Below are 17,682 nucleotides of genomic sequence, written 5' to 3' on the forward strand. Positions count from 1 at the left end.
CACTATTAAAAAAAGGTTCTAGATAAGACATTTTTTCCTGCAAGACAGAAAGTAATGCATATTTTTCTTGAAACAAGGATCTTTTACTTTCTTAAGGTTCAGTTTTTGCTCTGTTCCCGTGGCTGCAAAAAAAAGCTAAAATATTCACCACTTCTTAACTAAACAAGTCAACACTTTGATTCATGAGAATCATACCAGAAGTTTAGTTTTAGTATCCTGTGAACATTTTTTAACAGAATGGATTTTTTAAAATTCTGTCATTTTTTAGGTTCTGCAATAACTTTTTTTTTTTTTTTTTACAATTCTCCAAGTTTTGGATGCTAAAAATTGTGGGATACAGCACAATCAGCACAAATTGAATGATTTTCTCTTTTAATTCTCACTGTACACAGACAGAAATGAATTTAGAATCCTATTTTAGATTTAGTAAATTACTTCTCAATAAACGTTGCTCTTTCCTTTTACGCACTTTTACTCTGGTGCGGTAATATGCCAACATTTGAGCTTTTCTTGAAGTTTTCATACCCGCTTATCAATTAATCAAAAGCTGAACTTCAACAATTCAGTATCCAGTAAATAGATATTGGGTTAATCTCTATTGATATCCCTTTAATGTTTGTTAAATCCTAAAATCCCAGAGAAACTTAAAAAAAACCCACCAGAATTTCAGGGTAAATTTTCAGGATGCAGCGATTCCCTTTTCCCACGAGTCACTCCAAACCTCGATTTCTGGATCACGGTGTGTACTACAAATAAAAAAACCTAAACATTTGGAAAAATATTTTAATGAATTTGCTAATAAGCAAGTTAAATAAAGAAAAACCCTTTAGTTGGCTCATAGTGTAATGTAATAAAATGATAAATACTAAATCCTACTTAATTTCAGCACAATTGTTTAACACTTCCAACTTGAACATAGCAGCTACACCATCATAAATAGAAAAGAACCAACAGAGATTCAATCAACTTTATTTACTTGTCTCCATAGCTCTGCTTTATAGTTATTTCTGCTGCACATTCACTCCAGATCCATGACTCATAAAAAAAGATTTGCTTTAGCCATTAACTCTCCCCAGGTAACACCTGCAATAAGGCAAGCTCCAGGCTGCTGAAGTGCTGCTCCGTTGTTATCGAGATGGCACGGAGCAACGGAAGTGCTGAACCGGAGAGGGTGATTGAATGTGCAGACAGCCTTGACTGTACAGTGGACACAGTTTGGCACCTAATTTAGTCGTCCTGTACATCCCAGAGAAACCATCAGCGGAGAAAAGGGTTCCGGTTAGCCGAGCAACATCTTTGGCAGGAAGGAAAGGAGAGCACTTTGACATGAATAATACTGCAACAAAACGGGATTGAGTCAGACAGAAACCTGCCCACTCCATACAGTACTTTAAATCAACATTTTCACATTGTACCAAAACATTAGTAGTAAAGCTATACATGCTTGAATGTTCTTTCTTCACTCGAACAGGCTTATTAAATTCATGCCTACTATCTTCAAACACACATTTTTTCAATCACACACAAGCGTCAAATTTGCATCTAAAACTGAATTCTGATTCCTGAATTCTGCTTCAATAAATATTGATAGATGCAGCAGCCTTTCTGTTTCTAATTGAAACAAACTATTCGTAACTTGGTATTTAAAAAGCAACAAGGCATCAACAAGGCATGAGAACGTAAAGTGCTAAAAAAATGTCAGCCAAGAGAAAAGTTTCAGATTGCCGACTGGTTTTGTGATTCATCACCAGTCCAAAACTATACATTTGCAACGTCCACTGCAGTCACGCAGAGGCTTGTTTGCTGAAGGCGATTTAGTATATAGATTTATACTGGAAAAGTTTGTGCTTCATTGAAATTTTTGTCTGCAGACTGATAATGCCTGTAGTAATTTTGGGATCTTGAAGTTCCTGAAATCTGCAGAGTTTGGCAGGTTAATCCTAAAATCCCACTGCAGGTGACTGTGAGGATGAGCTGCATCACTAATTTGTTTCAAAGCCCAACCTCAGGCCTTTTGGCAGCTTTGCAAAAGGATCGGTCACATTTAAATTAAAATAAAGGGAGTGCCTTTAATATAAATCTGTGTTGACTTATTTTCTTAATGTTTCTAAAAGTCAGTGAAATTCCTCTTGTTTATTACTGTTTAAGAGAAACAGGATTTCACTCTTTATTTTAAAGCAACCAAATCCTCAAGTGTGTCAACTTTCTGCCATCTCAGTCTGCTCAGAACAAATTTACTATGACTAAATAAACTCGGCACTCATATAAATAAGTTGAGGGTTGCTTCTAGCGTTGAGAGAAGAGTGGGAGAAGATATCAGCAAATTCTGCAGCACAAAACTACATCCAGTGGGAGCTAAGGATGAGGTTAGCGAATGACGTGTAGGTATTTTAGGTCCGGATAGAGAAGGTTGACCACTAAGGAGAGCAGTCGGGGTCCATCTCTGAGACAGTGTCCGGGGTATCGGATGAACTGCAGAGCCTTTTTCACAGAGTCTTCAAATTCAGCATTCTGCTTAGCGCTGAGCATGGCCTCCAGCATTCCCAATGTCTGCAACCGAAGACAAAAACAAGAAACTACTTTCAGGTCTTATTTTAGAGGAGCATATGGAAACAGTATTTTTTTGCACATACTTGTTGTGCTTTGGCAGAGAGCTGCAAATCAGCAGTTGGCTGGAGTCTGAGCTCGGTCTCTGACGGCACTTGGATGGAGAGGAAAGCTGCCAGACTTCGCACCACCACCCTAAACCTGGAGGTAAAAGCTGATAGTTGCTCAACTCTTCTAATGCTAATGCTAATGAAATGCTCCTGAACGTACCTGGTAGAAACAGGAGACCTCTTCCCGAGGCCAATAGCACCCAGCAGTCCAGAGTTGAGTCGTTCTTCTCCCAGCTGCAGCAGCCGGGTTTGCAGCTTCATCAGACCCATGATGACTCCCGACACTTCCGTCTGCCCTGCTTGTGGCTGCAGTTGCTCCACGGAGATACTGAGGGCCTTGTGCCACCAGAGGAACAGTTTGGCTTCATCGCTTGGTCTGCTGGACGTAAGTTAAAGCCTCCATTTCAACACAAATGAAAGAAAAACAGGCTAACATGACGAAGGAGAGTCAAACCTGGGGAAGACTTGGGATGTCCAGGTGTTGATGAGAGCCAGAGTCCTCCTCTCGTTGGCTGCTGTGTATTCGGTGTTGAGGCGTTGCAAAATGAAGGCATAAAGCGTCAGGAAGCTGCCTCCTGTTTGGCTCTCGGACAGGAAGTCGTCCATTGTGAGTTCAGGGACCTGCAGGGAGGCCAGAACAGGACCCCAACCTACACACTCTTCATCAGCTGGAGGAAGAAAACACACATGAAGCAAATGTCAAACTACAAGGACGTCATATTCAAATGGAAAGGCGTAGACAAAGCTGCAAACACACACCATGGTTGAAGTATGCAGTGATGCATGCCTCCATGATCCGCGTCATGTGTCGCACCGATGCGAGACAACGGGAGCAGGCTGTGAGAAGAGGCAGAATCGGAAAGCCCCTCCCCTTCCTGTCCAGCCAGGTGATGACGTGAGCAGAGAGCGCCTCGCCTGTCGACACCCCCACCCCGTTAAGAAGAGCCAGCACGTCGCTAAAGAGGCTGCAGAATGCCATGTGCCTCTCCTCCAAGCCCACCTCTGCAGAGAGAAGAGTACAAGAGTGTGGAGCTGCTTCGGATGAGAAAATCAGTGTCTTTGCAAAGGAAATTCAACACAAGTATGTTCTGAAACTGTTGCAAGAGGAGCAGAAAAAATGAGGATTTCTGCTAGAGAAGCTCACCTGGTGGGTTGAATGTGACAACGCCCTCTAGAAGGGCTTCCAGCTGAGCTTCCAGAACACCGAGGGTGATGCCACCTCCCTGCTCCAGAGTGACGAGCGACTGCACACACCAGCGCACATACAGTCCGGCTTTGAGCGTCTCCTCCTGATGGGAGGGGAACAGACAAGCAAGGCTCACTAATTATTCAACAAGTGCCGAAAGGAGTGGCCTTTCAAAACAAAAGAAGAAATGTTATAGAAAGTGTAGGAAAAACATTTTATAAACATTTTTTATTGTCCCTGTAAAGAAATCTTCTGCTTCATCTTCACCCCCACCTGGTGTGGGGCTTCAGTGGGACGAGGGTGGAGCCCTGCAGCACTGCGGAGGGATTTCAGCAGCAGCTGAGGAGCAGAATCTCCGCTGAGCAGCAGAGACGAGGGGTAGTGCGTGCTAACGTATCCCAGAATGCTCTGGTACGACGACAGATCCAGCTGGTGCCACGGCAGAGAAGTGGACTGAACCAGCAGACTGAGTAGAGGGGAGTCCTGGAAGACCAAAGGGGAGAAGTTCACACCAGACAAATGAGAGCTTGACCTTTTATTGCACGGCCGTCTGAGCTCACCTGTTGACTCAAGAGCGTATCCTCCTTGGCTAAAAAAACTAGCATGTGCAGCAGGTAGACCAACATTTTCTGCGACTCGCTCTGTGCGTCTGTGTTCGGTAAGGTTGGGTACGCTGCAGAGCTGGGAGGTGTCTGTAAGTAGTGGCTTAAAACACTGATCCAGTTGACATTGCACAAGACTTCACCCATAAAGAGAAAGCAACTTTTAGGACTTCCTCTCTCCACCTGCAGGACAACACAGGTACAAAAATCATTAAGAATTTTTTTTTTTTTTACAGGCCATCTAGGCCTAAGGATTGTGGATTGATTTAAAATCCTGAGTGCAGTATCTCACACTGAAGAGCTGCTCCATGAGCTGAGTGTCAGGGTGCAGGTGTCTCCAGGACAGGCTGTGCAGGTGTGTGTGGTACAGGTACAGCAGGTACTCAGGAGTGCGTGGAGAGGTGCAGCTCTCACAGTACTGCATCATACACAGCCACAGAGCTCCTCTCTGACCAGGCAGCAGCCGATCTGCACCAGAAATATAAACACAATGAGCTTAAATAAAAAAAAATAAAAAACAGAGCAGCTACACAACAGAGAACCTACCTCTGAACTTGTGATGAAGACTGTCTGTGAGTTGCACATAGAGACCAACCAGACTTCCTGCTCCACTGGCCTCCGTCTCCAGCCAGGGGTAACACTTGACGCTACTGAGACATAAAGACTTTTTAAACAACTTTATAGTATAATAAAAGATTACTTTTAGTCAAATGTTGTAGTAAAGATTCACTTGGATCTTATTTGATCTATTTTAAATGTGTTTCCAGTGCTCTTTAAATTATGATAATGCAATTTTTAGCCAAAATGTAAAAAAAAATCTGTCACTTTCAAAGAGTGGGAGGGGTTGATTAGAAATTCACATCTGAGTTGTGGGTGCAGAAATTTAATTTTGAGCTTAATTTCTTTATATATGACCTCCATCATCAGAAAAATTCCAAAAGAACATGATACAAACACCATTTACTTAATTTCTACCATTTCTGAAAAAAAAATCCGTACACATCACAAGACACACTTACTTGCCATCACCAGCATTCAGAGGGAAGATCCACGGTTGAAATAACCTCACGAGTTTACAGTGGAGATCCTGCAGAGCTACAAAAAAAACAAATGATCCTGGTCACAAACGTTCCTCCTACTAGAGCACGGGAATCTGTTGATACCTTTTAGTATTTTGCTGCTTCCCACTGGCTCTCTGGCGCAGCTGCTGAGCCGCACGTTGATGAGGTAATTGAGCAAATATTCCCAGAAGGACGCCACATCCGGGACGTAGGAAGTCCAGGCCGAATAAAGGCCAAAGCTGCGCAGGTCCGGCTTATTCAGACGGCTTCGCAAGAAGTAGTCGCTCAGCCAGTCAACCGTCTCTTCCACCTGAAAAACCAAGAAACAATGTTAGATTAAACAAGAAGCAGCTCAATATTTCTTTAAAAATTCAAGTCACAATAATAGTTATTTAGAAAGCTTATATAAAAAAAAATAATAAAAAAAATCACAGTATTTTAATTGATAACATCTGCAATGGATTTAAATTTGGTAAAATAAAAGGAAACGTTTGCTACATTTTTTTTGCCTAATGGAGCCTTAGAGCTATTTCTTTTATCCATTAAAAAAAACAGAATTAATAAAAAAAATGGCAAATAGCTTATATTAAGTAAATTACCCAGATAAAAAAACAGGTTATTTTTCTATAATTGAAGATGAATAGTCTCTTCTCCAAAAGGATTTCTCGTCCAGATGAGTGCCATTTTTACATAAAACTTCAAAATGTAAACGGCATATATTGCAGGAAAGTGTTAGAATCCTGACTTTCTGAATCACAGTTCCATATCCATGCTTGTAAACCCCACTGGCTTAATAAATAAAACAAAAATAAAAAATGATGGAAGATTAGTTACTTGCTGAGTGGAGAGGCTGATGGCGGATCTGTAAGGAGATGCTGGGGCTGCAGCTGCAGTGCTGGCTGATGGCTCCACTTTAATTTTGGGGCTGCGGGATGGAGGTAAGCATCCGAGGACGCGCAGGGTCACTTTCCAGCATTCTGGACTCAACAACTGGTTTGATGAACCTTAAAAGTAAGATATGAAATTTACTGTAAATAAAAAAAACGCAGGATACACAAATCTAACTTGTATAATTCTGTCTCTAAGAATAGGTAAGAAAAAGGCAGGTTTATATGTTAAAATGTATGAAATGCTTGATCAGAGGCAGCACTAGAAACTGCTATTATAAAAATGTGAATTAATAATACATCTATGAGTAATACAAACTTAAAACACTAAAAAAACTAAGCATTATCTTAACTAGTGTCTATTTTGTTTATTATGTTCATATTTTAAACTATGTCTTTATCAAACTAATGGAATACTCACTGGTCATGAGCAGCCGAAGGCAATCACTGTAATGGTCTGGGAAATGGTGGCGCAGAAGGCAGCTCCAGTGTTTGGTGAAGAGATGAAAAGGAGTGAGAAGTTCCGGTTCGGGTTCTCGGCCGCAGACGCACAGAGCTCCGTGAACCAAATCCAGCAAGCGAGTTCTCTCCGAAAACACTGGATTGGTATCATTCAGCCACTGTGTCAGGTCAAACTGCAAGAGACAGACGTGGCCAAGTGAGTCAAGATCATGTCTTCTTAAGCTGTGAAGTCCGTTCGCTTGAAAGCAACCTTAGTCAGCAGCATGAAAATGACATCGGCGCTGTCGAGATGAAGGGATGTCACCACGTCCTGGTAGAGGGAGACGAGCTGATTCGGCGCGGCGTTGGGAGTGAAGAAGGGGGAAATGAGAGGACACAGACGCCTCTGCTCCAGGATGGCCTTTAGGACACGACTGCACTCTTCTGCATTTCCCTGGATAAAAACCTGAACGCACCACAATATTAAATATGATCAAAATCTTACAATAAATGTCAGACTAACCTTAAATCTATTTTTCCAACACCACCATTATGTTGAAATGTGATCATTTTTGGAATCAAGTTACTTATGTTGAAGGAGGATTTTGGCCCAAATGTCAACATATTGTTTTCAATGTGGGGCGTTTGTGGTCCGCACCTGTCCCAGGATCTCCACACAGGAGGACAGGTACTGGCGTGTCGGGGGATGTCGCAGCGTGTCCTCACACACGAAGGAGACCACTTGGTAAAATGCTGTCACACCAACCTGCTGCAGCGCCAGAGACTTCTCTGCTTTGTATGTGTTGACTAAAGCCCTGATTGGAAAGAAAAAATAATAATTCAATAAAAATGTCCGCTCTGTTATATGATCTGTTTGTCTTCTTCTACTGACGTGATAAAGTTCTCGGTGTGGACGGCGGCCTGGGCCAGGTTTTGAGGTGGAGGCGCCATGGAGTCGTTCTGTAGCTTCTTGATGTCTCTTCGCAGGGAGGTTATCTGGCTGTGGACTGCTTCCTGTCTTTGGACGCGCTCGCACTGCAAGATCAGAAACAGATTTGAGAATCGTGCTGAGAATAATCCCCCAAATGATCTCTGGGAGTCTTACTGTGACGGTGATGTTTGCAGGTCCTTGGCAGGGCTGCCCCCCCTTCCCTTTACACTCCAGGGCCATGGTGACCTGCTCTGGTCGGTTCTTGAACAACAAGGGAAGGCTCTCCAGAAGCTCGTGCTCCAGTGCCACCTGCTGGGCTTCCCGTGCAACTGCAATTCTAACACAAAGATTAACTTTATTAGTAGCAAATAATTACAATTTAGTGACTAGACTGGACGATTGAGGTAGAGATGCAGTTGCAATCGCTATGAAGGATAAACCTAGCATACATGCAGCTTCATGTCAGGATTTGTAACTGTTCGTTTACCTGGCTTGGTCTTGCAAAGTTTGGAGGTCCTGCTGTAACATTTCAGCAGCAGCTTTAGGGTCTGTGTAACAGACATTTGCAATGGCAGCCACCGGAGCTTTCTGTGGCTGTAACTCTGGAGCCGGCAGAGGAATGGGATGTTTTTTCAGACTGGACAGGATCCGCTCTTTTGCTGGATTACAGAATTGCAGAGGATAGAACATTTGGTTCATGAAAAATGACAAAAAAAAAAAATACTAAAAATTGACAGTTTTTCACCACTGCATAATTACTGCAGTGAATATGATTGTACTACACTGAATGCAGAGTAAATAAGCTGATTTTGTACCACTGCTCAGACTGGAGCGGTCAGTGAAGCCCAGGTTCTGAGTCTGAAGGAAAGCCGGCTCGCTCTGAGCTTTCTCCCACAAAGACAAAACCTCCATCTCATCAAACTGCAGACGCTCCTGGTCCACAAACTCCAGCCACAACTGCTATAAAGTAGACACACACAACACAGTTAAAGCAATACAACATATTATACAACAACTTTTACAGAAATTACCACTTTTTTTTATATTTCTTCCCATTTTTGAGCACGAACATGGAGGGGAACCCACCTGCTGCTGCTGCATGACCTGTGCCAGTCTGTGAGATTCATACTCAGGGGGGAGAGAGGGCAGGTAAACCTCATGGTTCTGGAGACTCTCATCATCCATCCACAAAGCAAACACACCAAACAATCTGTGGAGAACCACAAAGATATTATAAGCTTCCAGGTGCTTCTCCAAACTTCCATGAAACCAGGAACAGGAGTCTTGGTGCAAGTTTTGACCTACTTGACCAGCTCGGTGTGCAGCTGAGGTGAGGTGAGGTTGTACGGTTGGGGATTACAGGAGCTTTTGTCGCTTTGTGAGTCGGATGAGGGGGTATTAGGCAGGGGCACCCGAAGTGCTTGGCTTGCTGCATGATGGAAGTCTGACACTTCTTGTATCCTTTGCCTCAGATCTTTCAGCACAGTGGCCTGGGAAGAGCCCTGGAAGAACCTCCGTCCGATACACCCCCCCGCAGCGAGCCTGTTGATCAACAAAGTCGTTTTGTATTTTTATAGAAAAGATTTCTAGTGAGATATTAAGAGTGTATCTTACCCATACTCTGGTCCAGGCTGTCTCAGGTAGAGTTGAAGGAACTTCTGCCACACAAGTGGCAGGAGGGGGTGATCAGGGGGCGTGGCTATGGCCTGGCACGCCCAGCGATACACTTGCAGACGTTGCAGAGACGGGACCACAGGCAACTTCAGCCTCTGCTGAGCCTTCTGTCTCGACAGAGGGACAACAAAATTAAATCACAAATCAGAGGCAAACGTGTTTAACTCACAAAAAGCACATCTTAAAGCAAAAGTGAAACAGTCCGACTTGTTAGAAGTGCTAACCAGTACCTTTAAAGCTTGATCTGGAGAGATGTTCTCTGACAGCAGCTCGTGTTCAACACAGCGTCTCAGCTGAGACTCTTCCTCAAACAAGCCCTCCATATTAAGGACCATCCAGGCAAACCAAACCTTCAGAAACACACGGCAGCAAGTTGAGGCGGAGAATTTTATGCAACAACTGTCGTTGCTTTAATAACTCTTGCCTCTGCACTAAGAGATTGACCCTCAATGAAAGATGGTGTGGCATTTCCAGCAATCCAGCCAACCAGGGAGGAGAGCAGACCTCGGTCTCCATGGAAACCCAGAGCACTCTGTATCAGGGACATAAAACAGGGGAATTATTGTACCATTAAGTGCCAAGTTCCTGCTGAAGGCAGTTTATGGAGGTATGCCCACAAGTGTCTAAGATCAAATAAAAATACCTTGTGCTGCTGGTACAGAAGTTTCTGGACACAGTCCTCCTGGTGGTGAGTGAAGGCAGCGCAGCAGATCTGATCCATCAGAAACAAAACGGTCTTGTCTCTGTACCACAAGTTCTGCTGAGTCAGGATCCCGACCCAAAACTCCAACACCGCCGAGGCTCCCACACGACCGGGGCGCAAGCTTTCAATCACATGACTCTGAAAAGCAAGCGATCATAAATAAGCAGCTATCACAGTCAGAGTAAATGATGGATTATTATTTACAGAATCTTATGAACAAGATGAGAAAGAAAATACCTGGATGACGCTGTTCAGCAGACGGACATTGTCTCCGTAGGTGGTTCCAGTGAGGAGGGGTGCAACTCGATGAGTGACCTGCTGCGTCACCCCTTGAGGACACACACTGTCAGACTGCAAGAACAACTGAATGCAGCTTACAAACCTGGCAGCGAGACGGAAGCAAAAAAAGGAGTTAGCTTGGAAGCTGACGGAGCTGCAGCTTTTAAAGTTTTGCTTGAGGGATGCGTTTCATTTACTGGGAGTTTTTGAGCAGATAAAAGCTGAGAGGGTACGTGGGAGGCAGGATGTTATCCAGCAGGTTCACAGCAGCTCTCAGGTGGCGAGACTGGATCAGAGTCTTAAACAACCCGACTCCATCGGTGCAAAAGTTTTCCAAGCTAAGGGAGACAAAAATAAATTAGATATGTTTCAATTCATTCAAAATCTACTCCATGTGTGGGCCCCAACCTATGTCCCACTGTTGTCATGGCAATGGACAAATAGCATCCAATGGGGAGGCCTGTTTTTACCGCCCGTAGAACAGAGTGCATGCTGGGATCATGTGGAAGCTCAGCTGGCTGGTTTGATGCCAGCGCAGGAACGGTCCAGGCTCCTTTGGGGTTCTGGGCATTGACGTGGAGTTTCAGTCTTAGCAGAAGTTGCCACGCCCACTGACTAAAAGACGCCTCAGGAGACACGCCCAGACGAAGGATGCTGGCGAGGTAAGACGCCTTGACAGAAGAGAAACAAGAAAGATGGATGAGAAACATCAAAAGCATAAAAACAGTCAAAACAAAAAATCAGATTTACCTGTTTGATTCCCTCAGAAAGGAGTCCACTGTACGGTTTGTCCGTGAGGTACTTCTGATAGGCTTCAGCCACCAGCAGGGCTACTTCTCTGTGGAGGAACGATGGCAGAGCCAAAACCCCTTCCTGCAAAACAAAGAGATTAAGTTGAGCCAGCAAAGCGATTTCCAGGTCAGACAGGATTAATTACACATTTTTGCCAACATGCCAAATTTACACACAAAAATCACACATTCTTCATATAACTATACCTCTGTGTAACCCCAGTTTAGACCCTCCAGGATAACGCAGGCTAAGCGGTTCTCCACCGCAGACAGAGGATGCTGGAGCAGCCAGCCTCCAATCACACAGATTTCTTCTTGCCGCGGCTGCCACTGACTTAAAGGCAGCTCCTTACACAAGTATAGTGCAACCTGGCACACACAAAACAACAAAAATACAACAATAAATAATATAGTTTTACGATATTACAAAATACGAAACAGCGAAACCAACCATTCCAACGTTCTGGATGCTCTCCCTCAGTCTTTCCAGGAGCACAGAGATAACAAAGGGATGAGCCGTTGCTATGGAAGCCAGTAGCTCTCTCCCCACCTTGGAGTAAGTTTCTCTGGTAGACACACTCACATAGGAAACCTAAAATTAAAACAACAGAACACATGAATGGATAGAGCATTTTTAGTACATTCTCTACAGTAAACACATAACAAAAGAAGCTATTCCATTTCCAAAGGTAAAGCAGAGATCTCTTTGTTTCATCTGACAAAATGTTAGATGGTCACGTGAAAATGTTGGTAACCTGGGAATTAATCTCTGCTTTGAATGAAGAATCTGGATTGTGGATTAGGACCTCCATGTTTGGAGCCATGATTCTCAGCTGGATAAAGAAATTTCCAAATTAATCTCCAGGTAGAAAAGGTATCTGGGTGTTCTGCTCACAGGTGAAGCATGGATGGAGCGTGGGATTGACCAACGGATCAGAACAGTGTTTGCAGTAACACAGATTTCAAACGGATCTGTTGTGCTAAAGAGAGGGCTGAGTTTGAGAGCAAAGCCTCAAATCTATGATCAATCTATGCATCTACTCTAACTTATGGACATCAAACATGCAATTTATTTTTTGGAAGACTATCGGGATTCTGTTCACCACATCTGCCTGACTCACCGAGGAGCGTGGCATAAAATGGCTGCTCGTTCGAACTGCTATCTAAGTTAAGAGGCCAAAACTAAAAGTTAATAAATCCAAACAAAAAGGCATATTTGGAAAGTTTATTTAGGGAGAAACCTGAAGAAGAGCCTTTGATATGAGGAGTTGGGAGTTAGAATGTCTTGACCCCACTGCAGGAGGGGTCAATAGGTTCAAGTGCTGATCAGACAAGATTCAAAGTCCGAGGCAGAGATGTTCCAATTCTGGCTCTTAGGAAACAAGATATTCATGGAATGGTATGGGATTTTGTAATAAGAGCTCGCAGGATGAACTGGAAAATATAAAACCGAGTTTTGATTTTTTCTTCTCAATCCCCTTATCATACCTGGTAGATCAGCAGAGTTATGGTGGTGATAAATGCCGGGTCAGAGTGCTGGGTCGGTGTTGCCATGTGTGCCAGCGCCGTGAGCAGGGATATGCCATCAGAACTGTTCACCTCACACAGCCATTGCTCAAATCTCTCCTGGTGATTTGGGTCTAACATAGAGAAAAAAATGGTTCAGCATGAGGTGTGCTGGAGTTTAAATCTTAAACACAGAAAAAGTAGCTATGGATCACATGCATATGGGATGATACCTCTAAGAGCCTGAAGGCAGGCCTGTGTGTCAGCTGTAGCTCTGAGGGTTTCTAACCCTGCCGTCTCTGCACACTGCATTACATAAAGGACTTTCCACAACATGGTGCTGGACAAAGTTTCATATGGCATCCCAGACATGAACAGCCAAATGCCCAGCCTGTGAAGATGGGACAGATCATGCACTGAAACTTCTAGGGTTTACCGTTTCTGAAAGGGATTCATAAAGTTTGAGCAGATCTTTCACCTTTTGTTTCTGAGGACGTGTAACACGGCTCTGAGGAACAGGTGGTCATATTCCAGCTGCAGCTTTTCCAAAGAAAGGGAGTGAACGTGGCTGCTGGATCCTGCAGCATCACCAGCGTTCACATACTGGGCCCAGTGATCGCTGACATAACACACAGTCATTCTGAAACAAAACTATAATTAGCCTAAAGAAGGATGCCTGAATGATTTTAGCTTATATCATTCACTGACCGTATGATGTGTCCAATTCGTTTGACGAGCTGCCGGTACCGCGCTCTGTTGTAGGTTTGCAAGCCAAGCGCGAGAATTTCAATCAGCGAGGACGCAAACGCAAACATCCGCATCAGCTTCTGACTGGAGCAGGCCTGGGGCTCATACACACCTGGAAAACACAGCGGTCGCTCAGATCCTCCAATAAAAACTCCAAAGAGGACATGCGGAGCTGAAGGATTTTCTGACCTTGTTTGCTCATCCCGAGCATGTGCGAGTAAAGCTGCTGAAAGGGGAACTGGGTTAGCAGGGAAATGAGATCCTCCTCACAAAGCAGCAACCAGCTGCTCTCCGGATCCTCATCCTAAACACAAAAACATTTTTTGTTCAATGCCTGAAAACCTAATGTTGGTAAAATTTTACAATTAACTTTTATCTGAAATCTAGTAGACCAGATTTTAAAGGTAAAATAAGAAAAAGATTATTTAAAACTTTTTTTTAGCTATAAAATGTGAATGATTTTCACTTTTGAGCAAAAGTATTTACATGATTTTGAATATGTTGCATTTTTCTGAGTGTCATGGGTGTCCAGGTAAAGTCTCACATGTCCTAGGAATGGTGGACCAAAGTCCAAATCTCCAGAATTTGTGTTCACAAATTCCTAATTTTTCAGTAATTTTCAAGAATCCTCCTAAGTAGGATCTTTCTATGTTTTTATTTTCCATTTTCTTACATATACCACAGTTATAATTAAAAGGAAACTACTCTAGTTTATCATATGTTTTTTATATTTTGGTGTATTTTTTATGACAAATATTTTTTATTGGGTGTATTATATCGGGTAAAAATTACCCAGCAAAAGTGTTACTTTTATACCAAAAGGATTACACTTAGTAGCATGTAGTTTCCTTCAAATGACCTTCCTACAGGGAAATTGTTTCTATAAATTCAACACAAGATAGACCTCCCTCCTGGCTTAGTGCTTTGTTAACGTTACCTCTTCTCCACCTTCATCAACAAGAGTCCAGTTTCCAGACTCTGGTCCTGATGTTCCTGAGCTCTGGTTGTCCAAAGGCTTCATGTGACCCAGAAACTCTGCACGGTGTCTAAATTACAAACAGACAGTAGATTTCAGATCAAAAGCTGATAAAGATTTTATGTCAGATGCAATTTTAGGTTCTTAGATAAAAATAGCATTTGAGGATCTTATATTTACCTGGCAGGTGACATTAGGATGGCTAGTGCTTGCATAAAATGTTGCACTCCTGACGTGTTTCCCCAGATGTGAATCTGGGGCACAAAATAGAATAAAAACACATTAAATGGATTGTTCACTTATTGACAAAAAAATAAAATAAGTGTACTTACTTGAAGGAAGTGTGCGGCCCACTTTCCCACTCCAGCAGGACAACATAAAAGATGACACAACAGGTAAAGGTGCTCACCTGACCCTCCTATATGCAGCAGGACGGCAACCTAGAGGACAACAGAGTAAGTACACATGAGGAACCAATAACTAGTATCTAATCTTATGTAGTTATAAATATAAAGATGGAAAAGATGAGCTTGTGAAAGTACCAATCTCTCAAGCCAGAGATGAACGTCTGTCTGAAACTGTGCGTCATCGAGAACTCTTCGTGTGAAGCTAAACAAGACGCTGATGGCTTCTTTAAGGGGTTGGAGAGAGCAGGGCTGTGATTGGCTGCCAGAGCAATCTGAAAACAAACACAATACACAGATCATATAGTGTACAGCCTTTTTACAGAGAAATGTTTTAAAAGTCTTATTCGAGCGACTCACCTTTCAGAAGGTGATACAAGTATGACTCCACTTGCAGTCGTGACAGCAGGGCGGTGTATGCATGCAGCACCACCTTTTGGTGCAGCAGCTCACTGCAGGCTTCGATCAGTTTCCGTAGCTCAGACAAAATAGCCTGATTGAACTCTGCCTGCTGGAAACGGTGGTATCCACACACTTTAGACTGGTCTGCACACAAACCCTGCAGTGAAAAAGAAAAACCAAGAAATATGCAATAGCCATTACCGAACAAGATACGTTTGGCTGATCCTAAAGGAACAAAACAAACCTGAAGCGTGAGTTGTTCATCTCTGAAGGTCCAAAGGCGATTCTGTGTGCTTTTGCAGTCAGAGGACTGCGTGTGCAGCTGAGTGTGTGACTGTGTCAGCTGTCTGCGACAGCGCCAGTAGTTCTGAAGGAGTTCCGTCAGTTCGTGGTTTTCCTGCCGGGCCAGAGTGCAGAACTGGAGGTTACAAACCTCAACACCCTCCAGCCAAGATTGCAGGCCCCCTCCTGGCTCCCAGACGCTCAGCTGCTCTGGAGAGAATGCCTTAAAAGCAGCAAAATGAGAAGGCACATTTTATAATTCTAAACTCGTATTTCAGTATTCACAACTAAACAAAAACATGTTTTCCAGACTCCACTGAATGCTAATTTAAAATGTACCTGCAGCTCTGGGGCTGTGCTTGGTAACTCTGGGTACAGTTTATTCCTTGAAAGATCAGCTACGGACTCCAGAGGCTGCAAACTTGGAGGAGAAGAATCCTGCTCTGGCAGCGCTAGCACAGCAGGTTCTTTAGTACAACTCTCCTCAGATTCCTCACATAACTGCATCACAGGACCATCGTTCAGATCAGTAAGAGATGGGTATAATGCAGGGGCACTGGGTTCTTCAAATTGAGGTGTAGCAAAAGGCTGACTCCACAGCTGTAAGTTGTTTCCTAACTCAGTGGGTTGTGGTCCAACCTCAAGCACGGCCTCCTCAGCTCCATCCTCATCATTTGCCTCTTCTTTCTTGTTTGTCTCTGTCAGAGTTACTTCAACTTGTGGTCCCACTGTTGATAAATTCAAAGTTGATTGCAGAGTCTCGGTTAGATCGGATGTGCATGAAGTCTGTAGCAAAGAGATCTGCTGCCCCCTAGAAAGCAGTGGTGATGCTTGTCCTGCACTCTCAGAGGCTTTAACTGAGTCTGGTCCTTTCTCCCTGATCTCCTCGAAAGGTGGGCTGAGGGGGATCTCAGTGAAGGTAGAGCTGGAAGCCTCATCGCAGACAACTTTGTGAGTTTTGGCTGTTGTTTCCTCTTCAGCCTGCTTCTGCTTCCTGGTCGACTGATAACAAAAAATAAGAAGTCAGATGAAAACCATCATTATTGAGAAGAATAAAAACCACATTTGCCATAGATATTTATGATACAATGGGAACATACTAAAGCATAATATTGATATAAATATCTATTAATAAATCAGCTAATTAAATACTTAAAAGTTTGTTGGTTTTCAAAAGGTTTTTGCAGGCTAAGCAAACAAAATACAGAAAGAATCAAGAAAATAGTTTACTGTATTTTAAAGAACATAACATTATGCAAATAAAAAATATGTGAGAGTTAAAAAAAGAAAAACATTAACAGCCACCAAAACCTACTTGTAACCAGAATTGTGTCAATAAAGTTAATTTAAATAAAGTAAATCCTTTATACTCTGGACTGAAATATAACACTGCTGTTACAAACCAACAACATTTTGAGTTTTCAAAGATCTATGACATTTTTGTTACTCTGTTTATAATTCATTTCGAATTATAACAGAACATTTAGCCTCTGTCGCTAAACTAATTCACAGCTCATGGCAACAAAAGTAGAATTTTTAAATGTAAAATTATGTGTAATTACCTGAGATTTTCCAGTGTGTTTTGTTTTGCTCTTTTTTGGTCTCACGGCCTCCATTTTAAGTGTTAAGTCAAACAAAAGCGACACAAAAGCGGACGAACCTATGAGTGGAAACGATCACAGTATTGATCAGAGAAAACCCCAAAACTACCATCGCCTATTTTTCTAACAACTAGTCTCATCTGCTAATAAAAAGCTTACTTTATGATAAACTAGAGACTGAAAAAACTCCTGGCGGCTTTTCTATTTGTCGTTGAGAGTATTCGGAACACGATAGGGTAACCCTGAAAGCGTCGTTTAATGTAAACATGGTGCCAGAGATTCGTCAAAAACAAAACGTATCCCAGCTAGAGCTAGCTGTGCTAAACCTCAGCTGCTGGTTTATTCTAATAAAATACGTTTCCACATCGTTTCAGTGCTGTTCATATTGTCCTCCACGAGATTAAAACTAGATTTAAGCCGGTCCACAAACATGCCATGTGAAGATTGTCATAGTCCGCTGTTCGGCTGTCATTTGTTTTGTTTTTGTCCGTTCCAGGAACTGCGCGATCGCAATCTATGGTCACGTGACCAATCCACCTCTCTACGGAATCC

General features: G+C 42.9%; 1 protein-coding gene across 5 annotated transcripts; it reads right to left on the minus strand.

Annotated features, from left to right (window-relative positions):
• Window positions 1-953: 953 nt before the first annotated feature.
• Window positions 954-17,635, minus strand: epg5 (ectopic P-granules autophagy protein 5 homolog (C. elegans)). Of its 5 annotated transcripts, XM_024275332.2 has the most exons (46): window positions 17,290-17,635; window positions 17,092-17,189; window positions 15,869-16,531; window positions 15,492-15,752; window positions 15,206-15,404; window positions 14,984-15,120; window positions 14,774-14,881; window positions 14,622-14,695; window positions 14,403-14,511; window positions 13,655-13,769; window positions 13,427-13,577; window positions 13,197-13,358; window positions 12,952-13,109; window positions 12,701-12,852; window positions 11,664-11,804; window positions 11,420-11,581; window positions 11,172-11,294; window positions 10,830-11,092; window positions 10,619-10,759; window positions 10,380-10,524; window positions 10,083-10,280; window positions 9,864-9,971; window positions 9,670-9,789; window positions 9,380-9,546; window positions 9,071-9,307; window positions 8,852-8,975; window positions 8,581-8,725; window positions 8,253-8,424; window positions 7,940-8,102; window positions 7,727-7,869; window positions 7,493-7,649; window positions 7,106-7,300; window positions 6,815-7,028; window positions 6,341-6,510; window positions 5,609-5,816; window positions 5,465-5,540; window positions 4,992-5,095; window positions 4,738-4,913; window positions 4,404-4,628; window positions 4,117-4,326; window positions 3,802-3,946; window positions 3,417-3,689; window positions 3,112-3,325; window positions 2,818-3,036; window positions 2,634-2,748; window positions 954-2,550 (listed from the first exon to the last, which is right to left on the minus strand). In XM_024275332.2, exons 2-46 carry the CDS (start codon window positions 17,143-17,145, stop codon window positions 2,368-2,370), a joined length of 7,779 nt encoding a protein of 2,592 aa, XP_024131100.1. In that variant the 5' UTR covers window positions 17,146-17,189; window positions 17,290-17,635; the 3' UTR covers window positions 954-2,367. The 5 variants fall into 5 exon arrangements, with proteins under 5 accessions (XP_024131100.1, XP_024131101.1, XP_024131104.1 ...); XM_024275333.2 differs by having other exon boundaries at window positions 8,581-8,722; window positions 17,092-17,635; XM_024275336.2 differs by having other exon boundaries at window positions 4,992-5,092; window positions 17,092-17,635.
• Between the last annotated feature and the right edge of the window lie 47 nt (window positions 17,636-17,682).

This window comes from Oryzias melastigma, linkage group LG9, assembly GCF_002922805.2.
Source record: "Oryzias melastigma strain HK-1 linkage group LG9, ASM292280v2, whole genome shotgun sequence".
NCBI classification, from domain to species: domain Eukaryota; kingdom Metazoa; phylum Chordata; class Actinopteri; order Beloniformes; family Adrianichthyidae; genus Oryzias; species Oryzias melastigma.